This window comes from Notamacropus eugenii, chromosome 3, assembly GCF_028372415.1.
Source record: "Notamacropus eugenii isolate mMacEug1 chromosome 3, mMacEug1.pri_v2, whole genome shotgun sequence".
NCBI lineage: Eukaryota > Metazoa > Chordata > Mammalia > Diprotodontia > Macropodidae > Notamacropus > Notamacropus eugenii.
In genome coordinates, this window is record NC_092874.1 from 47,639,800 (window position 1) to 47,665,418 (window position 25,619).

At 40.9% G+C, this 25,619-nt stretch overlaps 1 protein-coding gene across 2 annotated transcripts in view; it reads left to right on the forward strand.

The window, feature by feature from the left end:
* The window catches only part of CDK6 (cyclin dependent kinase 6), a 274,513-nt gene that overhangs the window by 106,016 nt on the left and 142,878 nt on the right, over positions 1–25,619 (forward strand). For both annotated transcript variants that reach the window (XM_072651508.1, XM_072651509.1), the window contains exon 3: positions 21,297–21,464. In XM_072651508.1, the coding sequence (XP_072507609.1) occupies positions 21,297–21,464 (168 nt within the window). The remainder of the gene's footprint in view (positions 1–21,296; positions 21,465–25,619) is intronic.

The following is a 25,619-nucleotide window of genomic DNA, read 5'->3' on the forward strand; positions in this document are numbered from 1 at the left end:
TGACTGGTCTTATCTGAACTTCATCTCCATCTCAGTACTTTGCATTTAGTAGCCACTTAATGATATATCAGCTGATCTTAATTAAATTAAATTACCTCTGTTTTGAAGGACAGTATCTCTGATGAGAAGGAAGCTTGGAAGGTCAGCTAGTCCAGTGTATTCCTGACCAAGAATCCCTCTATCTCCCACCCAACACATCATCACCCAGCCTTTGCTTCAAGATTTCTAGTAAGGGAGATCTTGTACATAGATCTAATTGTCAAAATTCTCTTTACATCAAGTCAAAATTTCCCTCCTTGTAACTTTTACCCAGCAGCTAGGTGGCGCAGTTAATAGAGCACTCAGCCTGGAGTCAGGAAGGCCTGAGTTCAAATCCAGACTGTCACTTATTAGGTAGTTTTCTTTGCTATTATGTCCTGACTAATAAAATCCCCACTAGATCTTTTTCAGCTGAACAGCCATGTGGCCATTTTTGAGATGGCAAGATGGTGCCATGATGCTTTCTAGTGTTGGAGTACTGAAACCTCAGCCCCAGATACTTAGTAGCCGTTTAACCCTGAGCAAGTCGCTTGACTTCTGCCTCAGTTTCCTCATCTGTAAAATGGAGGCAATAACAGTATCTACCTCCCAGGGTTGTTGTGAGGATCAAATAAGATAATCTTTGTAAAGCTCTTAGCACAGTGCAAAGCACAGCTTGTTCTCCTCTCCACATCCATGTGTAATGTTATATCCTATATAACGTCTGTCCCAATGCCTTCAGGGATGGAAAGCCATATACTTGAATAGGCACATACTTGAATAACTGATTGCATAGAGAGAATATGATAAATAATATTTATTGTTAGTATATCTATAGTATTTTTGTTATTGTGTTGGTATAATTATTAGTTAACATATTATATTGAATATTTATAGTAAATAGAAAAGGAAACACTTGAGAGATGAATAGTGATGCCTTTTTCTATACATCACAGGAATGTATCAGCATTAAATAGTTGTACTTGACAGTACCAGGTAATGTAAGGGCATCATTCCATTGCACTGCAAGGTGAGTTCCTTGAGGACTTGTTTGTTCTGCCTTTGTATCTCTAACACTTGACCCATACTTAGGACTTTAATAAATTTTTGTTGGATTAAACAAATGAGCAGCATTTCATTAGAAATAAATTCATTCATTCATGAGCTCCTTGGGGGCCAGGGATCTTTTATTTATTTTTCTACCCTCGTGTTATTTGATTGGGAGTAAGGGAACTGGAATTTTATATCTTATCTCTGTTGTTGCTAACCATATGACCTTGGACAAGTCCCTTCCTCCTTCTTAGCCTCAGTTTTCTAATCTATAAAATGAAGGGGGGTAAATTCGATTCTCACTTGGGACCCTCCCAGGTCCAAACCTTATGATCTGATCAAAGAACTAGGCATATGAATACTCAGGAAATTCTGACTGATGACCAGCGAACTGCAGCATAATGTTGACCTTTTCCCTAAAGCAAGTCCTGGGAATTGATTCAGATTGCGCTCAGTGGAGCCAGGACTAATTGTGCAATTCCTGAATGGATCCAGGGCTAGGAAGCCTTAAGTTCCACACTAATTCTGTCTGTTAGTTTCAGGTGATTGATGAGATCAGATCAATCAAATTAACACACTCATATATGCACTTCGGTGAGGGAGTTAGAGGAGCAGGCAGCATAGGAGTATCATGATTCGCATTTATGTAGTGTTTTATCCTATGCCAAGCATTGTCCTTACATCAACTCTGTGAAAAAGGAAGTGCATGTATTTTAATCCTGCTTTACTAGAAATTGAGGTTGTGAGTGGTCAGTCACTTGACTGGTAAGTGTCTGAGACTCTCCTGAAATCAACCACGTCAGGAGCACTGGATGATGTACTTACTATACCAGGGACCCTTACCCTCCTTACCCTCCCAGGCACATTCATAATCTCTGACCTCCTCTCAAGTATTTTATAGTTTTAAAAGCACTTTTGAATGTATAATATCATTTGAACTTCACAGCACTTCTGTAGGTCAGTAAATTCTGGGGACTGCTTGTCACTTCTAGGATCAAATGTAAAATCTTTGGTGTTCAAAGCCCTTGATAGCCCAGCTCCCCCTCCACCTTTGCAGTTCTCTTACACCTTCTCCACATACTCGGCCGTTCAGTCACACTGGCCTCCTTAAGACTGGTCCTTGCACAAGACATGCCACCTCCTGATTCCTCACAGTTTCTCTGGCTGTCCCCCACCTCTCCTTCATGTCTCCCTTTTAACATTAATGGCTTCCTCCAAGTCTCAGCTAACACCCTACCTTCTACAGGAAGCTTTCCCCAATCTCCTCCTAAATCTAGTGATTTAATTCTGTTAATTACCTCCAAACTATCCTCTGCATAGCTTGTTTGTCCATAGTTACTTGAGTGCTGTTTCCCCCATTCAAGTGGGAGCTCCTTAATGAGAGGGACTGTTTTTGCCTTTTTTAGTATCACCAGAGCTTAGCCCAGCACCTGGCACATAGTAGGTGCCCGCCTCAAAATATTTATTCACTACTCTTGCTCCTGTACCACTGCTATCAGCAGGCAAAAAGTCAAATGATAATAGATGATACCAATAACAATTTTATTCCATAGATAGAAGGAATGTCACAAACTGAGACATGGGTCATTGATAATCCTCCCACCTGTCCCCTTAAATCTAATTCCCTCCTTTTGTTCTATTTGTCATGCTGTCTCAACCTCTCCCTTTCCACCCCTTCTGTCCCTGGTGTCTATGTTGTCCCTCTCTTTGTTTTTGGTTTTTTTTTTTTAAGCCCTCTCCAACACTCATTTACTGTCAGACTTAGAGCAGTTCATATTCACAGCCCCTTGTCATCTGGCTTCCATTCCCTTTCCTCTACTGACCGTTTTCTCTTCAAGGTCACTCATGATTTCCTTGGTGCCAGAGCCTGTGGCCTTTTCTCCATTATTATTCTCATTGGTCTTTCTCAAGAAATTGGCATTGTTCTATAGTACCCTGTGAGCCTTCACTTTCCTTTGGTTTCTCTGACACTTCTTTCTCCTTGCCAGTCACTGCTTCTTGATATCTTTCAGTTGTTTCTCTCCGTCTTAACCATGTTCTAAGTGTGGACATCCTCCAAGACCCTCTCCTTTGCCCTCTTCTCTCAATTCTTTCTTGTAGAAGTTTCATCTACTTCCATGGCCTCAGTTTTCACTCGCATGTGAATGACTTCCAAATCTCTATCATCAGCCCTTACTACTTCACTCGGACCCAGTCCCAAATTTCCCATTCTTGGTAGACAGCAGAAAGTGGACTGACTCTGCGTCAGACAATCTGACTTCATATCCTGCTTCTGGCACTAACTATGATATCATGAAAAATCACTTAAGTTCCCTGGACTTTGGTTTCCTCATTTGTAAAATAAGAAGGTTGGAGTAAGTAGAACTTGATGATTTTTGAGATGGTTTGTTCTCTAAAGCACTTAGCACAGTACTTGGCACATAATAGGCACTATATAAATATATGAAGCTATTTTCTATTTTTGTGGTCACTATGATCAGCATCATCCTCATCACCACCTAGATTACTTACTCATGGTCGATATAATTAAAACTACTCATCTTTTTTTCCCAAAAAACTTGCTCCTCCAACTGACTTCCCCTATTTTTGTTGGTGACACATTCTTCTAGTTACCCAGGCTCAAAATTTCTCTTTTACTTTCCAAATGCCCCCACCACCTATGTCCAAACGTTGGCCTACGCCTTCTAATTTTCACTCTGAATGATACTGCATTTCTGTTGACTCTTTTCCATTTTACTGCCATCTTCCCTACTTCTTGCCTAAACTATTGTAATTGTCTCCTAATAAATATCCCTTCTCCAATCCATCCTTCCCACTGTTATCAAAAGAACCTTCTTAACTAAGAGGGTGCTCAGAAGTTTTCAGTGACTCTCCTTGCCTAGTAGATAGAACCTGACTTCGGTAGCCTCACTTTGAGGCTTTTTTGACTTCACCTTTCCCTTTTAGCCACTCTGTGCTTTAATTGAACGAAGGTATGTTCTGTTCCCATCCTTTTCTACAAATAGACACTCATCCCCATTGACAGTGGCCCATGTCTTCCTTCAGTGCCCATTTCACTTGCCACTTGTTCCATGATGCCTTCCCTGAAGGAAGTCATCCTTTTCTTCTTGGATCGCTGCTGCTGTTTGACTTCTCCTGGGCCTTTGACAAGTATCTTCAGTTGTCATATGCCCTCTTAGAGTATAAGTTCCTTGAGGGTAGGAACCATTTTATTCCATCATTGTGCCCCAGTGCCTTGAACCTATTTCTTTTTTTTTATTTTTTTTTTTATTTAGCTTTTAACATTCATTTTCACAAAATTTTGGGTTACAAATTTTCTCCCCTTTTCTCCCCTCCCCCCCCAAATGCCAAGCATTCTAATTGCCCCTATGACCAATCTGCTCTCTCTTCTATCATCCCTCTCTGCCCTTGTCTCTGTCTTCTCTTTTGTCCTGTAGGGCCAGATAGCTTTCTATACCCCTTTACCTGTATTTCTTATTTCCTAGTGGTAAGAACATTACAGTTGATCCTAACACTTTGAGTTCCAACTTCTTTAGCTCCCTCCCTCTCCACCCCTTCCCTTTGGAAGGCAAGCAATTCAATATAGGCCAAATCTGTGTAGTTTTGCAAATGACTTCCATAATAGTTGTGTTGTATAGGACTAACTATATTTCCCTCCATCCTATCCTATCCCCCATTACTTCTATTCTCTTTTGATCCTATCCCTCCCCATGAGTGTTGACCTCAAATTGCACTCTCCTCCCCATGCCCTCCCTTCTATCATCCCCCCCCACTCTGCTTATCCCCTTATCCTCCACTTTCCTGTATTGTAAGATAGGTTTTCATACCAAAATGAGTAGGCATTTTATTCTTTCCTTTAGTGGAATGTGATGAGAGTAGACTTCATGTTTTTCTCTCACCTCCCCTCTTTATCCCTCCACTAATGAGTCTTTTGCTTGCCTCTTTTATGAGAGATAATTTGCCCCATTCAATTTCTCCCTTTCTCTTCCCAATATATTTCTCTCTCACTGCTTGATTTCATTTTTTTTTTAAAGATATGATCCCATCCTATTCAATTCACTCTGTGCACTCTGTCTCTATGTATGTGAGCGTGTGTGCATGTGTAATCCCACCCAGTACCCAGATACTGAAATGTTTCAAGAGTTACAAATATTGTCTTTCCATGTAGGAATGTAAACAGTTCAACTTTAGTAAGTCCCTTATGACTTCTCTTTGCTGTTCACCTTTTCATGGTTCTCTTCATTCTTGTGTTTGGAAGTCGAATTTTCTTTTCAGCTCTGGTCTTTTCATCAAGAATGCTTGAAAATCCTCTATTTCATTGAAAGACCAATTTTTCCCCTGAAGTATTATACTCAGTTTTGCTGGGTAGGTGATTCTTGGTTTTAGTCCTAGTTCCTTTGACTTCTGGAATATCCTATTCCATGCCCTTCGATCCCTTAATGTAGAAGCTGCTAGATCTTGTGTTATCCTGATTGTATTTCCACAATACTTGAATTGTTTCTTTCTAGCTGCTTCCAATATTTTCTCTTTCACCTGGGAGTTCTGGAATTTGGCCACAATGTTCCTAGGAGTTTCTCTTTTTGGATCTCTTTCATGTGGTGTTCTGTGGATTCCTTGAATATTTATTTTGCCCTCTGGTTCTAGAATGTCAGGGCAGTTTTCCTTGATAATTTCATGAAAGATGATGTCTAGGCTCTTCTTTTGATCATGGCTTTCAGGTAGTCCCATAATTTTTAAATTGTCTCTCCTGGATCTATTTTCAAGGTCAGTTGTTTTTCCAATGAGATATTTCACATTATCTTCCATTTTTCCATTCCTCTGGCTTTGTTCTGTGATTTCTTGCTTTCTCATAGAGTCCTTAGCCTCCATCTGTGCCATTCTAATTTTGAAAGAACTATTTTCTTCAGTGAGCTTTTGAATCTCCTTTTCCATTTGGCTAATTCTGCTTTTGAAAGCATTCTTCTCCTCATTGGCTTTTTGAACCTCTTTTGCCAATTGAGTTAGGCTAGTTTTCAAGGTGTTATTTTCTTCAACATTTTTTTGGGTCTCCTTTAGCAGGGAGCTGATTTGCTGTTCATGCTTTGACTTCATGTCTCTCATTTCTCTTCCCAGCTTTTCCTCCACCTCTCTAACTTGATTTTCAAAATTCTTTTTGAGCTCTTCCATGGCCTGAGCCCATTGAGTGGGCTGGGACACAGAAGCCTTGATTTCTGTGTCTTTGCCTGATGGTAAGCATTGTTCTTCCTCATCAGAAAGGAAGGGAGGAAATGCCTGTTCCCCAAGAAAGTAACCTTCTATAGTCTTATTTCTTTTCCCTTTTCTGGGCATTTTCCCAGCCAGTGACTTGACCTCTGAATATTTTCCTCACACCCACCTCACCTCCTGATCCTCCCAGCCAGCGTTTGGGGTCTGAGATTCAAATGCTGCTTCCAGCCTCAGGGCTTTGGGCGGGGGCAGGGCTGCTATTCAGTGTGAGATTAAATTCAGATGCTCAGGTGAGGGCAGGGCTGCCTCTCAGGCTCAGTTCCCTCAGGGAGTTTATGCACAGACCTTCAACAATGGATCCAGGCTCCTGCCTGCTTGGAGAGCCCTGGTCTGCCGCTGCCCCTCAGCTTCTGTCTCCCGAGGGGGCCCGAGCCATGGGGGCACCCCACTCCCCCCTCGACCCGCCAAAGGGACTCTCTCACCGACCCCCGTCACCTGTGGGTGGAGGTACTTGTGCGGCCGCTGGAGATCCCGTCCCTGAAGCCCGCTCGGATCTGTTCCTCTCGGTGCTGCGGCCACGGCAGGGCTGTACTCAGCTCCCAGTCCCGGCGCCCAGTCCGCAGCACGAAGGACCTTTTACGAGAGGTTTGCAGGTCTCTCCGGAACAGAAATCTCCCTCGCTCCAATGTTCTGTGGCCTCTGGGTGCAGAATTCGCCGTGAGTTACTTCTTTGTAGTTGTTCTATGGGTTGTGGGTCCCTTGAACCTATTTCTTGCACATAGTGGGGACTTAATAAGTATTTGTTGAACTGAGTTATCAAACTAATTGTATGGATAATAAATGTTATATGAATTCAGATAGTGGAATGAAAAGAGGGGAAGACTTTTAAAATTAATTTCATGATTCAGTACTCATTGTAAGATATTAGAGATAGATGGTTTCCCATGATAATACCTACAGTGCCTATGTACATAAAAAACAAACATGAAGATGAATGGTGGGAAACCCCAGTTTCCATCCAAGTTCGTCTCAAGCCTCACCTGAAATTGCCTTGCATTTATTTTTTCATTTATTCTCGACATATTTACATGTATACTTTTTGTTTTTCCCTCAATAGCACAGGAGCTTCTTGGGGACAGAGACTGTTTGATTTTTCTCTTTTTGTCTCCAGTGCCTGTCACACAGTAGGTGCTTAATAAATGCTTGTTGATTGATTGATGGAAACTTCCTTTCCAAATAGTTTCTCTGCTTCTCTCCCTTATTGTACAGTTCTTTTAGAAGTAGGCTCCTTATGTCTTCATTTTTCTTTTGATCCCCAGGGGCTAACACAGTTCCTAGCCCAAAATACATATTTAATACATGCTGATTGATTGATTGATTGATGTAGCTCAGATCAGATTGAGTGAAGCCACATATCACTAATCTCTTTTCCCACTTGATTGTTGTTAATAATAATAGCTAACATTTATGTGGCACGTACTTAACTTAGATTAGGCACTGTGTTAAGCACTTTACAAATATTATCTCATTTGATCCTCATAATAACTCTGGGAGGTAGGTGCTGTTATCATCCCTGTTTTACAGAAAAGAAAACTGAAGCAGACAATATCTGAGACAAGATTTGAACTCGAGTCTCTCTTACTCTGGGCCCAGTGCTCTCACCACTGTACCACCTAGCTGCTGTATGTGATATGCATATGTAATCTCTTGTTTCCGTCCCTTTCCCCTGCACAGTCTCTATGGATTCCCCCAGAGGATCACAGTACGCTGCATAATTTCTCCTTGAAGTGAGTCAGTGAGTGCTTCTAGTGATCTTTTCACAGACTACACATAGACCCATTCCCTAGTCAGGTTTGACAACTGCTTCTGTGGAACCTTGATTATTCACTGAAATTTGGCCTCTTTTTTCCTCTCTCCTTAAAAAACAAACAACAAAAAAACCCAGCTTCTCCTTTGACCCGTTTAGTCAGAATGAACAAACTGAGTCAGGAGAATTAGGGCAAGGTAGATGGTAGGTATATTAGTCAGGTGAGTTAGTCACTTGGGAACTTGAAAGGTCACTGGCCAATAACAGAACCGTTTCTGCCTCCCACTTTCTAACTGAGTCAGCCCTGAATTCTCATATCCTGCTCTGAAGAAGCCAGGAGATGGTTATAATTAACACTGCCTAGTGGCAGTTTCACTTCCCAATGACTTTCCATACTGGGCTAATAGCCATTATCATGAGGTAATGATTCCTTTTTCAGGCCGTCCTCAATTACTCATTACCTTATCCCTATAAAGCAGACATTCATATGACTTGAGTAGAAAGTCAGTTGTTATGTTTCTGTTCCCAAATATCATTTAGATATGTCACAAAGTTTACTTACCCGTCGTTTATCGTCGCTTTCAGCAATATAATGCTAGGTTTCTTGACTCAATTCTCTGTTTAAAATACATCCTCCTTTTATTAATGTGTTCTATACACATTGCTGCATTTATACCCCTTCTCAGTTGCCTGGAAGCCATAAAAACAAATAATATGCCAGCCTTTCCAACGAGGGTTCTATTTTTGGATCAGCTCTAGTTGTCAGACCACAAGGTGGTCCGTCTGTTACCTTAGCCCTTGGTGTCCTCGTCCTGTGAAGCTAGTGTCGGACAATGACCATGGAAACAAACCATACAGATGTGTCTTTCTCACCCTGATTTGTGAGCATATTGGGGAGGATGGCTCCCATCGCTACCTTCTCATCCAGTGGCCTTTGAGTAATTCTGAAAATCACTAGGGAACCCACGCTGTTGTCGGCTTCTGGCTTCAACTTGGCACTTCTGCGCTTAGTAGGAATGTGTTTTTCCCTCTCTGTTTTGGAGGATGCATTCTTTGAGGGTTCTATGATCAGTACTGATCTATCTATCTATGCATGCATACACACACACACACACACACATCTACCTATATAGGACAACTCTTGGACTCCACTTGTATATAGGAAGCACAAAGGGATTTCCAAAGAAAGATCATAGAATCTTAGATTAAGAGGTAGAAGGAATCTTAAGAGGCTCATTCATAGACCTAGAAAAAACCTCATAAGCCATATAACCCACTCATTTTACAGATGAGAAAACTAAGGAAGATGAAGTGATTTATCCAAGGTTGCAAACGTAATATTATAGGTGGGATTTGAATCCAGATCCTCTTTTACAGTTGAGGAACTAAAGCCAGGAGAAGTTTAATGACTTGCCCTGAGATCACACAACAAGTAAATATCTTAAGGCACAATTTGAACCCAACTTCTCCTGACTTCAAACCCAGGGCTCTACGTACCATGCTGTTAGGCTTTTGACAAAGTGTTGAGTCCAAACTGTAAACCTGGTAATAATTTTGGGGAATAACCAAAAAAGATAAGAAACAAAATGTCTTTTGATATTTAGAAAACAATTGAAAGACTGCACCCTACTTTTCTTTCCTTCACTTTGTTGTTGTCTAGTCTAATCCAATTCCTCCATGACCCCATTCAGGATTTTCTTGGCAGAGATACCAGAGTGCTGTTTCCTTCTCCAGCCCATTTCACAGATGAGAAAACTGAGGCCAACAGGGTGAACTATGTCCAAGAGTGGATTTGAACTCAGGTCCTGTTGACTCCTAGGCTGAAGCTCTATCTCCTGTGCCACCTACCTGCCCTTTTTTCCTTCACGGTAGCTATTTCATTTGCTCATGCTGAAGCTGTTGCCCTATATCTTGTCCAAGTCTTGGTGATCTTTGACCTATAGGCATAGTCCCTAGATAGATTGGAAACATCATTGTCCTTCTGGTCATGTGAAAGTAAAGCCTAGACTTTAGAATTTGAGTTTTAGACTTTCAGATTCTAGAATCTTTTTGCTATCAGGATATATAAAGTGATATTGGGGTGGGGAGTAGAAAATAATTTATTTTGTCCCTATTACAGAGAAACATATAAAAATGTAATAGACAGTTTGAAGAGAACGTGGTTTGTACATCATGAGGATAGAGATAAGAAGTTCATATTATCTACTAATAAGTCATCTTTATAAGTTCAAAATATCCCATTACAGCTAAATTTGGAGAAACTTTAGCCAGCTAGACACAAATGATGCTGGGATTTTTTCAGGATATTATGAGTTCATTATTCAGATTAATTGGATCTAGTTATCCAAAATTATCCTTCAGAGCCATCATTTCTGTGATTTACTGCACAATGGAAATTGGACCAGTTTCCAGTAGCCTTGAAAATAATCAGGCTTTTTCTACAGTTGGAAAATATAGCTCTACTGGATGTTATACAGAATCACAGGAGACCGGGGTTGGAAAGGACTCCAGAGGCCTTCCAGCCCAACCCATAACCCAAAAGAGAATCCCCATTATATCACATACCTAACAAGTTGCTTTTACACTAAGTCCTCCAGTGGAGAGAAACTCACCATTTCTAGAGGCAGCCTGCTCCCCTTTTGAATAGCTGTAATTCTTTAGAGGTTTTTCTTGACCTTAAGCCTCAATTTACTTCTCTGCCACTTAAACCTAGCCCCTGGTTCTACCTCTGAGGCCTAATCCCTCTGAGTCCTTTCAGATCCTTCAAAGAAGCCATCTAGCCCTTTTCCTCCAAACATCCTCCCACCCCCCACTCCCTACCCCATCCCTAGTCATATCTTCCCCAGGCTAAACATTCCTGTTTCCTTCAGATGAATTCTCATATGTGAATTCTAGTGCCTTCCCATTCTGGTGGGCCTCCTCCAAACGCCTTCCCTTTTTAAGAAAATAAGAGAATTCAAGAAAGGGTATACCTAAAACAAGGATTCTGGGTGTTGCGCTAAGGCCCCATAAATTTGGGGGGGGGACGGGACTTAGTTACCAAAGACAAGACCACACCTAAAACTTCCTCAGGCCAAACAACATTACACAATAGCATTTTGTTGAAACATGCACCCAAATCCCATGTGTACATTAATTTCTCAGAAGAATACAGCCAGCTGAACCCAAATGGACTCTTTTTGTCATGGGTGTGACCAAAGTGATGATTTGCCTAAACCATTCTTAGTTATATGGACAGCAGTTTCCGGTTTTTTGTTTTGTTTTTGTTTTTAACACACTAGGAAATTTCCTCACTCAATTTTATTTAAGGATGTTTGCTTTGCACTGGTCAGCTTACTTTTTTTTCATTCCCTTTGCATTGTACTACTTTAATGGCTTAGAGGAAAAAAATCCATTTAAAGTAAAAGCCTACAGTGGCTTAATAAAATTAATTAATTAATCTAATTAATTAATTAATCTAATAATAATTAGATTGTTGTTGTATAAAGCTTGCTTCAATGTTAGAAGGTTATGGTAAGGTGGGCACACTTATACCTTGTTGGTGGAGCTGTGAATTGACCCAGCCATTCTAGGAAGTGATTTGAAATTAAGGGAAGAAAGTGACTAAAATGCCCAAAGCCTTTGACCCAGACATTCCTGTATTAGATATATATACTCTACCAATGAAAGGTCAGACTTTTCCAATATGCTGATTAGTTTTGCTGACCTGTTTTCCTTTTTTCATTTTTTATTCATTATCATAAGAGATCGCTCTCTGGGAGAGATAAGGGAAAAGATACTTTGGGAAATGTAGATGATGTGAAAGCAGATGTTATCATAACTTTTGGGGTTTTTTGTTCTCCTAACCAAGGAAAAAAACTTACCTTGATCTTGTTACACTCCAGTGGCACTGACTTCCTTGCTGGCCCTCACACACTACACTCAACAGTGAGCGTTTTTAGTAGCTGTCCCATGCGTCTGAAACTCTCACCCTCCTCATCTCTGCCTCCTAGCTTTACTTACTTCTTTCAGGTCTCAGCTAAAGTCTTTTCTTTCACAAGGAACCTTTCACCAGCCTTAATCTTAGTTCCTTCTCTCTCATGTTACCTTTAATTTATGCTGCATATATCTTGTTTATAAATACTTGTTTGCATATTACCTCCCTCTTTAGAATGAGCTTCTTGAAGGCAAAGAATAGGGTTTGGGTGGGGGTTTTTTTCCATCTTTCTTTTTCTCCCCAGCTCTTAACAATGCCTGGTACATAGTAAATACTTAGCAAATGCTTGTTGACTATGCCACATTTTTTTTTGCTTAACAAAGCATGCTACAAAAGCAATTATTTGCATAGTTCTTTCTGATAATACAAATTTTGAATTATCCACAAAGCTGAGTTGAGATATTATTATATCTCTCTAGAAATCTCATTAATCCTTTCTGTAATTCAGTGACTAGAGGTGGTCAAGCATCTCTGAATTTTTTATGTGATTTATAATGGTACTTCTGGAACATTATGGAATCTAGAGTTGGGAAGGCTCTCAGACATCATCTGGTCCAACTTTTATCTGTATTCACCTCTCAACGTTCCTGGGGAGATCTGTGAGACAGTGATAGTCCTTGCCCTTGCAAAGGCCAGTCACCTTTGAACTCATTCCCTTCTGTCTCAGAGCTTGCCCCTTCTAACGTCTCTTCTCTCTTTCTCTCATTTTCAGTCCTTCTCCTCCATAGGCATCTTTCCTGCTACTTACAAAAAATATCTGATTTTCCCCCATCCTCAAAAAAAATTTCATATCACAGTAGCATCCCCTAAAGTTATTACTCTCTATATCTCCTTCTTTTCATAGGCAAACTCCTAGAAAAATCATCTGCTTGTTGCTGCTTTTTTATTTCCTAGCCCCCCCTCTCACTTCTTAACCCCTTGTTATAACTGGGCTTCTTACCCTACCACTAAAGCCTATTTCTCCCAGGTTACCAGGATCCCTTAACCTCTAAATCCAGTGGCCTTTTTTCTCGGTCATCATCCTTCTTGACCTCTCTGCATCATTTAACAGTACAGACTAGCCTTTTTCTATAGATACTCTGTCTTTCCTTAATTTTCCAAATATTGCTCTTTCCTGATTCTCCTATTGTTGTTGGTTGTAGTTGACTAATTCTCTAACGTTCTCCGATTCTAGATTGATACAGTAAGTTTGGCCAAAGAGTTTGTTAATATTTCTCCTACCACAGCATTTCTGATTTGAGAATTCATTATTAGAAGGATAGTTTCTGGGTATTTAGAAAGGGAAGTAGTTAGCACTCTAAGGTACTATCATTAAGAATAAAACATGTGAGACTGACTTCATTTCCGTTTTTGACTTAATTACTTGACTAAATTGGGTGAATGCTATAGATATCATCTATGTGAATTTCAGAAAGTAATTTGACAGAATATTTCTCAGTATCCCTGTGGAAAAGATAGGGAAAGGCAGCATAGCATAGAAAAAGGACATTGACAAATTTGGTTAAAATCTGAGTTATTTTTATTTGTATTTCTCTTAATATGTTTTTATTTATTTATTTAACTTTTAACATTCATTTTCACAAAATTTTGGGTTCCTCATTTTCTCCCCTTTTGTCCCCTCCCCCTACCCCCAAACACCAAGCATTCTAATTGCCCCTATCACCAATCTTCTCTCTCTTCTATCATCCCTCTCAGCCCTTGTCTCCATCTTCTCTTTTGTCCTGTAGGGCCAAATAACTTTCTATACCCCTTTACCTGTATTTCTTATTTCCTAGTGGCAAGAACATTACTCGACAGTTGTTCCTAAAACTTTGAGTTCCAACTTCTTTACCTCCCTCCCTCCCCACCCTTTCCCTTTAGAAGGCAAGCAATTCAATATAGGCCAAATCTGTGTAGTTTTGCAAAGGACTTCCATAATAGTCGTGTTGTATAAGACTAACTATATTTCCCTCCATCCTATCCTGTCCCCCATTACTTCTGTTCCCTCTTTTGATCCTGTCCCTCCCCATGAGTGTCGACCTCAAATTGCTCTCTTCTCCCCATGCCCTCCCTTCCATCATCCCCCCCACCCTGCTTATCCCCTTCTCCCCCACTTTCCTGTATTGTAAGATAGGTTTTCATACCAAAATGAGTGTGCATTTTATTCCTTCCTTTAGTGGAATGTGATGAGAGTAAACTTCATGTTTTTCTCTCACCTCCCCTCTTTTTCCCCAAACTAAAAAGGTCTTTTGCTTGCCTCTTTTATAAGAGATAATTTGCCCCATTCCATTTGTCCCTTTCTCCTCCCAATATTTTTCTCTCTCACTGCTTGATTTCATTTTTTTAAGATATGATCCCATCCTCTTCAATTCACTCTGTGCACTCTGTCTCTATGTGTGTGTGTGTGTGTGTACATGTTCATGTGTGTGTGTGTGTAATCCCACCCACTACCTAAATACTGAATAGTTTCAAGAGTTACAAATATTGTCTTTCCATGTAGGAATGTAAACAGTTCATCTTTTGTAAGTCCCTTATGATTTCTCTTTGCTGTTTACCTTTTCATGGTTCTCTTCATTCTTGTGTTTGAAAGTCAGATTTTCTTTTCAGCTCTGGTCTTTTCATCAAGAATGCTTGAAAGTCCTTGATTTCATTGAAAGACCATTTTTCCCCTGAAGTATTATACTCACTTTTGCTGGGTAGGTGATTCTTGGTTTTAGTCCTAGTTCCTTTGACTTCTGGAATATCCTATTCCACACCCTTCGATCCCTTAACGTAAAAGCTGCTAGATCTTGTGTTATCCTGATTGTATTTCCACAATACTTGAATTGTTTCTTTCTAGCTGCTTGCAATACTTTCTTCTTTGTTGGGACTGGAAGCTCAATTCCGTGTGGACAGTCTCGGGCAGGTAAAAGTGGGACTTCTAAATCTTAGAGTCTTACGAGGCCCTCCATGAACAGCGGGGGTTCGAGAAGGTCAGACCGAGCTAGCTCGGCTAGCTCGGGTATTTCCGCCTCTCCCCCGGAGATACCTCATGGGTGGAGTCTCCCTGCCCTCGAGGTCGTCCCGGATTGGAGCACACCTAGTTACCTAACAGCACGGTATTGAGATGCAAACTGTGTGGCTGAAGATTAAGTAGGATTGAGGAAGCCTAAAAGCTCTCTTAGCACGTGTGGAGCCAAAGAGAAAAGTAGGGCTCCGCTTCTTTTCTTTCCTCTCTCCCCTCCCCCTCTCTCCCCGCTTGTACTTCTACTTCCAATCCCTTAAGCTTAGCCTCCTTAGGAAATCTCCCCCTCTTCGTCCTAAGAAAGAAGACCCCCTGCACTTGTAACCGAAACCCTGTAATAAAGCTCAACCCCTGTTTGACTCTGGAACGTCCTTTCTCTCATACGTGCATCTGGCGTGGCCAGCCAAAGACCTCGGGAGGTGAGGTAAGGAAGACTCGGGTAGCCCAATACAGGCCTCTAGGCTTGGCACTTCCTGACCTGGGAACTCTGGAATTTGGCCACAATGTTCCTAGGAGTTTCTCTTTTTGGATCTCTTTCAGGCAGTGATCTGTGGATTCCTTGAATACTTATTTTGCCCTCTGATTCTAAAATCTCAGGGCAGTTTTCCTTGATAATTTCATGAAAGATGATGTCTAGGCACTTTTTTTGATCATGGCTTTCAGGTAGTCCTATAATTTTTAAATTGTCTCTCCTGGATCTATTTTCCAGGTCAGTTGTTTTTCCAATGAGATATTTCACATTATCTTCCATTTTTTCATTCTTTTGGTTTTGTTTTGTGATTTCTTGGTTTGTCATAAAGTCATTAGCCTCCATCTGTTCCATTCCAATTTTGAAAGAACTATTTTCTTCAGTGAGCTTTTGAACCTCCTTTTCCATTTGGCTAATTCTGCTTTTGAAAGCATTCTTCTCCTCATTGGCTTTTTGAACCTCTTTTGCCAATTGAGTTAGCCTATTTTTTAAGGTGTTATTTTCCTAGCATTTTTTTGGGTCTCCTTTAGCAGGATGTTTAATTGTTTTTCATGCTTTGCTTGCATGTCTTTCATTTCTCTTCCCAGTTTTTCCTCCACCTCTCTAACTTGATTTTCAAAATCCTTTTTGAGCTCTTCCATGGCCTAAGCCCATGGAATATTTCTTTTGGATGTTTGGGATACATAAGCCTTAATTTCTACGTCTTTCCTTGATGGTAAGCATTGTTCTTCCTCATCAGAAAGGAAGGGAGGAGATATCTGTTCCCCAAGAAAGTAACCTTCTATCGTCTTATTTTTTTTCCCTTTTCTGGGCATTTTCCCAGCCAGTGACTTGACTTCTGAATATTCTCTTCACACCCACTTGGCCTCCAGATTGGCCCAGCCAGTGCTTGGGGTCTGAGATTCAAATGCTGCTCCCCAGCCTCAGGGCTTTGGGTGGGGCAGGGCTGCTATTCAGTGTGAGATTAAGTTCAGGTGCTCAGGTCGGGGCAGGGCCACCTCACAGGGCTCATTTCCCTCAGGGGGTTTATGCAGAGACCTTCAACAATGGATCCAAGCTCCTGCCTGCTTGGGGAGCCCCGGTCTGCTCCCGCCTCCGCTGCTGCCTCCTGAGGGGGCCTGAGTTATGGGGGCACCCCACTCCCCTCTCAACCAGCCAAAGAGACCCTCTCACCAACCCTTGTCACCTGTGGGTGGAGGGACCCACGCGGCCCCTGGAGATTCTGTCCCTGAAGCCTGCTCGGATCTTCTCCTCTTGGTGCTGCGTGGCCAAGGCAGGGCTGGGCTCGGCTCCAGGTCCACAGCGCGATGGACCTTTTGCGAGAGGTTTTCAAGGCTCTCTGGAACAGAAGTCTCATCTGCTCCATTGTTCTGTGGCTTCTGCTGCTCCAGAATTTGTTGGGAGTTCTTTTTTACAGATATTTTATGGGTTCGGAGCTAGCGTATGAGTGTCTTTCTACTCCACCATCTTGGCTCCGCCCTCTTAATGTTTTTAATAATTCTGAAAATATTCATATTCTTTCTTCATATTCTTATATATTTGTGTCAATTACCAGCATATCTTAGGTATCAGAGATATTTGATATAAAGATGTTTGTCCCCCTAGTCCACTGCTTTCTTTATCTTAGTTGCATTAATTTTGTTTGTGGAAAAGCTTTAAAATTTCACATACTCAGAATTCAGAAGCAGCTGTTTTATTTACATACCAGTAACGAAAGGACTCAAAGCTGCTTAGGTAAGAACTGTGATATATTCCTTACTACACTGATTATTCTCAGGACCCATGATTTTAATCCCTCTACCAATTTCCATTCTTAATTCCACCTCTCTATACAAATCCCTCTTCAGAATATTGAATCGATTGACTGTTTCATGGACTATCCATCTTACTTGCTCTATGACTATTTCCTTTCTCCTTGCAATTTTCATCCTTCATTGTTGACTTCTAGGCTTGTGCTTAAGTCCCTTTCAGTAATTTGCTGCCATCTTTTTGTGCCCATCATGCATCCATCCATTGCTTCTGGGGCACCTGAAAGTTTGAGTCTTCTGTGATTTTGGTGTTCATTAGCAGCCCTAGAGAACAGAGGAGGTTGGTATTAGGAAGATGAAGTGTTTCTGCTCCTTCAGATACTTTCTGGCTCTAAATCTATGATCCTGTGAGGAATCCTAGTAAAAAACCAATTATATTATAAGAGACCTCTGCCACTGCTAATTATATTGTGTTCAGAATTTTGTAATTACTCTCCACCTCCCATCATGACCCTTTTGTACATGTTGTCTTCCTATGTCTGGAATATATTCCATCTTCACTACTTAGAATCCCCACCTGACTCTTACAATTTTGAACTTTCTTCAAACGTGGCTCAAGTACCATCTCCTTCCTAAACTCATTCCTTATCACTCCATTTATTAAGGCTCCCTCCCCAAATTAACTTGTATTGCCTTTATGTGTATATTGTTTAATTGTTTTATGTACATGATGTTTTCTGTACTAGACTATAAGCCTCTTGAGGCCAAGGACTTGTTTCATTTTTGCCTTTATAATCCTAGTACTTTGCCTGGCACATAGTAGGCACTTTGTACCTTGTTCATTGATTGAGATCATAAAAAGCACAGCACAAATTCCCCATTGCTGTCTAACCCACTCTCTGCCTAGTCTACACCCCCTTCAGCTCATTGTCCATCTATATTTTGATCCACATATATACCAATGGACAAAGGCACTAGGCGTCCCATTCTCCAATTCAGATGATTTCTGGGCTGTTCCAGCCTAGTCATTTTAACAGCTGTTTTATACAACATGAAATTCTGTAGGAAATGGCAATGGTGGCTAATTTTTGTAAATACTGTTTTTCAGAAATAATGGCTTGTTTACGGAGGTCAGGCCGAAGCTGTTGTAATATCACATTATTCTCTTTATCCTTTTATCTAATTTGATATTAAAGTTGACCTTTTCACGGAATGATAGATGAGCCAGCTACATAGGGACAGATGATTCTGAAACTGACTAGTTCTTCCAGCTTTTTAACATAAAGTTATCTTTTTACAGATGTCTTCTGTATTCACCATGTCATGAGTATGTCAGTTACAAATTAATTAAAGAGAATTCATTAAGACTTATCTAGTGATTTTGTATGCATTTAAAATTAGCAAAAATGGAAATAATTTTAAAATTCTGTAATCATATTTTCCACCAATTAGGCAGGCCTCACTCATACCCCAGTTAATATAGGTAATTGAGTTTTTATTGAATTAATTTTGGGACATCTGGACCTGTGATTCATTTGGTATAGTAAACTCCCTTTACTAATATGGATGGACACCTTCTCAGCCTCTAACAGTGTCTGAGAGCTATTGTCATATTACATTCATAGGTTGTTTTAGTTAAATAGTTTAGACTACTTCCAATTCATTTTTCCTAAGTTTCTCTGTACAGTTTCAAATAGTGCTTCATGCCTTAGAAGCCCACAAATGTGCACTTTTGGTGGCATTTTTTTTAAAGGTTAGGCTTGCTTTAAAATCAGGGCTCCCAATTTGTGTGCACATGTTTCCAATGAAGACTCACTTACTATAGTAGAGACTGGCTTCTTTCACATGTTTGGGTTCACTTTCACACTCCTGTTTATTCACTGCTAGTCGTTTGACCTAAAATGGTCCTCTGATCTTCCCAGGCTGCGTCCTCTCCTCCCCCCACCCCTCCAGTGCTTCAGCAGTTAACACTATTTGTGTGTGTCTAAGGTCTCTGCTGCCAATTTCTCTGGGCCATTTCAAATGTTTCTCAAAAGCAAAAACTGCTAGCCATCAGTGGGACTGCTTATGTCTGCCATATGGTACTCTATGGAGACTGGACTAGGTGGCCCTGAAGATGCCTGCCAATTCTTAATATTCCGCAGTCCCACTCCACCCCCCTCCAATCACCAGAACTGGTGTATGTTAGTACATGGGATGGAGTGGGGGAAGGAAAGAAAAAAGAAAGGAGAAAGAAAGAAAAAGGGAAGGGAGGAAGGAAAAAGCAGAAAAAAGGGAGGAAGTTAAAGGGGACAGAGGGAAGGAAAGAAAAAGGAAGAAGGAATAAAGGAAAGAAGGAAAAGAGAGAATAGGAAGGAAGAAAGAAAAAAGAAAGAAGGAAGGGAAGGGGAGAGAAGAAAGGGAGAAAGAGGAGGGAAGGCAAGTATTTTTTAAGTGATTCCTGTGGGCAAAGCACCTTGCTAATTACTGAGGATACCAACAGAGAGACCATCCTTGGTCTGGGAAGCTATGTCTCTGTAATAGGGGTGGGAGGGAAGGGTTGTAGGAGCTTGCATATAGAAGGTGGGTAATAAAACTTGGTTTGATTCTATTAGAGATGAGCCCCAGGATTGGTCATTATGGGGAGGCAAACCCATCTTTCCACCCCCTAATTGATTCATGTAAGACCCCTAGTTGACATTCTATGGTTTCCCCTTTGGAGACCCCTCTCTAGACTATAAGTTGCAGAACCATCATTAATATGCATTGATAGAAGGCATTTCTTACACTGATAAATCACAGGCATGAATGATAGAAATTTGTAATTTTCTCCCCACAACTAAGATTTTATGCCTATAGGATACACGAGGTGAAAGTTCTTCCCACTTATGCCCATTGGCTGCTTTGACTGTAATTTTGAGTCTTAGAGGTCTGGCTGACTGAGAGATCTAGTGATTTGCTCTGGTCACATAATGACTATCCAAGTAGGGTCACATCTGAGTCTTGATGTCAATTTTTCCAACTCCAAGTTCAGTGGGTATGTATGTATTTCCCTAGGCACTGGGTGTCATAGAAGAGCTATGAACTTGGAGGTAGGAGCCATCACAACCTCTTTTTTACTTACTTTCCCTGTCAGTAAAATGGCAGTCATTTGGACGTTCGTTGAAGAGTGCCAAAATTGGAGTCGGGAAGAACAAAGTTCAAATTTAGCCTCAGACACTTACTAGCTGTGTGATCCTTGGCAAATCACTGAATGTCTCCGAGCCTCCATTTCCTCTTCTGTAATGTCATTTTAGATATTAGTTCTGTCATTTTATAAAAAGAAATGTGAGATCACTTGACTTTGAGGACTGAGCTGTCTGCTTTATGCCAGGCTCCACGCGAGATCCAGATCATTGAGACAGGAAGTTCAGTGTGGAAGCCCTGATGACAGACAGTAATTTATATCCTTACAGAATTGCTTGAGGCATCGAGAAGTTAAGTAACTTGCCTGGAGTTTTAGGTGCTCTGGTGGATAGAACACTGGACCTGGAGCCAGGGAGACCTGAATTCAAATCAAGCCTCCAACACTTACTAGCTTGTTGTTGTGTTTGTCCTTTGTTGCCGAAGAAGACCATGCCATCAGAGACATGGTGACATGACTTGCACTTGACTTTCTTTTGAGTGAGGGAGGGCTGTGCAGGTCACCAGCTTCACTTCTCCTCCAGAGCCATCTGAATCCAGAGACCTGATATTCATCAGTGGGACTCTGGACAAGTCACTTGACCTCTGCTTGCATCTCTAAGATTCAAAGAGCACCAGCTTCCCAGGGGTTGTCATGAGATCAAGTGAGACCATATTTGTAAACCTAAAAGAACTGTATAAATGCTTAGTATCATCATTATTATTCCAGCTCTTTATTCATTGTGATATGAGATTGCCTCTTGTTCTATATTGATAATGCCCTGATGAGATGGGGGACATAATGTGTCACACTTAGGCATGAGAATGCAGGGGGTTCTGTGGGAAGGGAAACGATTCTTCCTGATCACTATTGATTGTTGATTGTGGATTATTTTTAGGATATGATGTTTCAGCTGCTCCGGGGTCTGGATTTTCTTCATTCGCACCGAGTAGTACACCGGGATCTGAAACCACAGAATATTCTTGTCACCAGCAGTGGACAGATCAAACTGGCTGATTTTGGCCTTGCACGGATCTACAGTTTTCAAATGGCTCTTACCTCAGTGGTAAGTGAGAAAGTGCTACTTTTGCTTTGGGGTGGAGGGGAAACGTATTTGTACTCAGTCTTCTGGAAAACCTCTTATTTTCCTACTGTTAACCCAATGGATAAGCATCAGGGGCATCTCAGTCTTTAACATTGTTTCTTAGCCTTCCATGTGATATGTTTACATTCATGCACATGTTATTTCTCCCCAGTGGAGTGGAAGTTGCTTCAGGGCATGAACTATTTTGGCTTTAATCTATGTATCTTCAGTGCCTCTTGGAACATAGCAGGCAGGCACTTAATTAAATGTAATTTGAGTGAGTGAATAAATTCATTCATTCATTCAGTGATGGGTTGGTGAACAGGGGTGATTAGATGTCCTTGCAGATAGGTGAATATCCAAGTTTGTAGTGGGCATAACATGTTGCAAAATCTGCATTTTGCTTCTTAGCCACTAAGGAGAAATCAGAAGTTTGCAAATGTTCCCTGGTAGCCACAGCTGTTTTCAGGTCCCCTTTCTAGTCATTCTGTCACGGATGGGGAAGAAGGGGCATGATCAGCATGGCGCATTGGAGACTTACAGTGCCAGAGCTTAAAAAGGAAGATGGAAATGCTGACTTTAGGAACCAGAAACTATTCCTCTCTGTCTGTGGGGTTCCATTCAGAAGACAGAATCTTAATGGCAAAAACCTAGAGCACTCGGTTGAGCCCACACTGCCTGCCCTGCTGAGGGCAGACCTCCGTCTATTCAGAATGGAAAGAGTCCACCCAAGGATTCTGCTGTGACAAAGGTGGGCATTTAGGAGGAGCTGCTCATCATCCCAAAATCTTGTGGATGCCTCTCTTTCTCAAGGGTGCTCAGGATTCTCATGAAGTGTAAAACTGGGAGCCAATTGCCTCTTCTCTTAAAAAAGCAAGTTTTGTGTTTATAACCTAGTGAAACTTTGCATGAGGAGGAATAAAAAAGGTCTGAGAGATAAGGAGGTTTTCCTTAGTGTTTCACGCGTCCACTTCCAGAGAAGTGCAAGAATCATCTCTCATAGGATTATTTCTTTCCTTTGCTATAATAAGAATGGCAGTGACAACAGTAACATAGTAACAAGAATGTCAGTGACAACAGTAACATAGTAACAAGAATGTCAGTGACAACAGTAACATAGTAACAAGAATGTCAGCGACAACGGTCATGACAGTCATAACGACAGCATTTATGTAGCTCTTTCATAGAGTGTTTATATAGTGTGTTGTACAGCACTTTACATCTTTTCTCCGTCGGTTCATTCCTTGAGTGCAGGGACTCTCTTTTGCCTTTATTTCCATCTCCAGTGATGGCACCTAGTAGGTACTTAATAAACGTGTATTGATTGACTGACTGTGATCCTTGCAACAACCCTTTGAAGTTGGGGCTATTGTTTCTATCTTACATAGAGAGAAGCTGAGGTGGAAATTGTTCAAGCCACTTGCCCAGGGTCACACAGCTAAGGAATTGTTTGAGACAGGATTTGAACTCAGATCTCACTGACTCCAAGCCTTGTACTTTAAACACTGGGCCACCAAGCTAAGGATTTTGTTGTTCCTCAGATGTTTCAGTCATGTCCAACTCTTTGTAACCCCATTTGGGGTTTTCTTGGCAAAGGTGCTGAAATGGTTTGCCATTTCCTTCTCTAGCTCTTTTTACAGATGAGGAAACTGAGGCAAACAGGTTAAAATTACTTGCCCAGCATCACACAGCTAGTAAGTATATGAGGCCACATTTGATCTCAGGTCTTCCTCACTCTAGGTCCAGCATTCCACCCACTGCCCATGCCACCTGTCTGCCCAAGCCAAAAATTAGGAGATGAAAATAACAGCTAAAATTTAGATAATAGCACATGTGTCATCTCATTAAATCCTCACACTGACCCTGTGAAATAGATGCTATTATTATTTCCATCTCAATGATGGTAAAATTTAGACTGAAAGTCTCTTAACAGCTTGCTGCTGATCTGGAGTAGAAGGGCTTCTTGGGGAAGGAGCCACATCTTGACATAGTTGGTTCAACCTTAGGAATACCAGCTTCAGCAAATGGGAAATTCACAAGCATTCACTCTTCCAGCTTGCTCTATTTTCCCTGGTGTACAGAGGATTTTCCAAGGTAGATTCCTCTGGATGTTTTATCATTATTTACAGATCAACCCTGATTGAACCATCCACAATCTTCCAACACCCGTGTAAAGAAAACAAAGCATAGGAAAAGTCCAGCTGCTGACCAGGGCAAGCCCTTGGAGGGCTTATTAAAATAACAGCCCTGGAAAAGACTAGGTCTGCTCATTTCCTTCACTGGGAAGGGTGAGGTAAGCTTTGGGCTTCCCTAGGAAGCTGTCTTGTAAGTGTTGTTCCCTGCCCTTGGGAAAAGTTTGAATAGGTTTTATGATAACAGAGATACATAGAGAGGGCAAGAGGAAGGGGCTGGGCTGGTTACATAATGTCCAAGCTTGAATGGATGGAGTCTGGCTATCCGATCCTCTAATTTGATTCCAGAACATGGACCCCCAATTCACATGAACACAATGCCCTTTGGTAAGGCAGGGAATTCTGACCGCTTTTTATTTTTGTAACAAATTTTTTTTGATAATTAAATTTGAGGAATGATACCAAGGCCAGCCAGCGTGTAGGATCAATTAGCATTCTCGTCTATGCTGAAAATTGATATGACCAGGCAGGAAAATACAAACAAGTTACTTCACATGCAAAGGAATAGAGAGACAAAGGTCTGGATACCTGGTTTTTCACAGTGTCTGCCAGATGTCAAGATTTTCAGGTGGTATGATCCCAAAAATTCTCAAAGCTGGAGAAGTGAGTGCATTTGCAACAATATAATCTCTGTCTGAAGTAATGCCTGGTTAAAGTTAGATGGTAGTACCCAAAGATGCTTTTTTAAATAATTTCTCTGTTTTCAGGCTCTATAATCATATCATCCATTCATCTGTGCAGATCTCAGTCCTTTAAAAAATAGTAGATGGTCTTCAAGAGCACTTCAGCCAAAGTGCTCATGATCCTGCAGCCAACTGGTGATGAATCTCTCCCACTTTAACTAGGTTGGTCGTCAAACAACTGACATAGGGTCCATCCCTGGGCCCAGACTCTCTATCTTCATAGGACCTGCTAGAGTTCATGTGCCATTGAAGTATTTAAGAAGCTACAGCCATCTCCTCATGAGGATAAGGCATCAGAAGAAGACCTCACTGGTTGGGGGGAGACACTGAAATTCCATGAAATTCAAATAATCTATGAAAATCTACGAAATTCAGATAATTATTTTTTGCCTTGGGGTGGGAAAAGGTACAAATCTAATTTTTTTATTTTGAGTAAGGGGAAAAAATACACATTAATGTGCTGATACAGGTGCATACTCACTAGAAAAGTCTTGTTACCAAAGTGATCACTTTTTCATAACTTTTCACATTATACTAATATCCATCTTGAGGGCAGAGACAGTATGCCATCGTGATAGAGCCAGAAAGTGCTGGGTTCACGTTTTTGCCTCTGACGCTTTCTAGCTATCGAAGCCTAGACAAGTCTTTCGGCATCTCAGCGTTTCAGGCAGCTCTCCAAGACTGTAAATTGCAGAAGAGGTGCCAACCTGCATTAGTAGAGGGAATTTCCTTACCTGAGAGTTCCTTATACCAATGAAATAAATCACGGGTCCAGTCCCTTTCCCATATTCATGTTTAATAGTTTTTAAGGAGAAAATGCAACCAAGTTCCATTTTCTCAGTCGTTTTCAAGACGTCATGCTAGAACTTTGTAACAAGGGGACAGATAATAAAATATCTACTCAATGTTTTCTCTATTTAAACTGAATTAATAATAGAAGTAAAAACAGCTGGCTTTTTAATCTTATTGGGACCTTGAGGAAAGGTATAGTGTAATGGAATGCCTTGAAGTCAGGGATTGTTTGGCAGTGATTCCATATTTCTGGTGCCATTGGTAGAGGAAATTTCCTGATTAAAGAATTACCTTCATCATTAAAATCACAGGTCCAATCCTCATCCCTTAAGGTCTTCAGTGCATATTACAGTGTCTGCAAATAGTAGGCACTTAATAAGTGCTTATTGAATGACAGCATAAATGAATTCTCTTAAAATGCTGAAATTAATCACTATTAATTATTAATTGGTATTAATAATTAACATGTC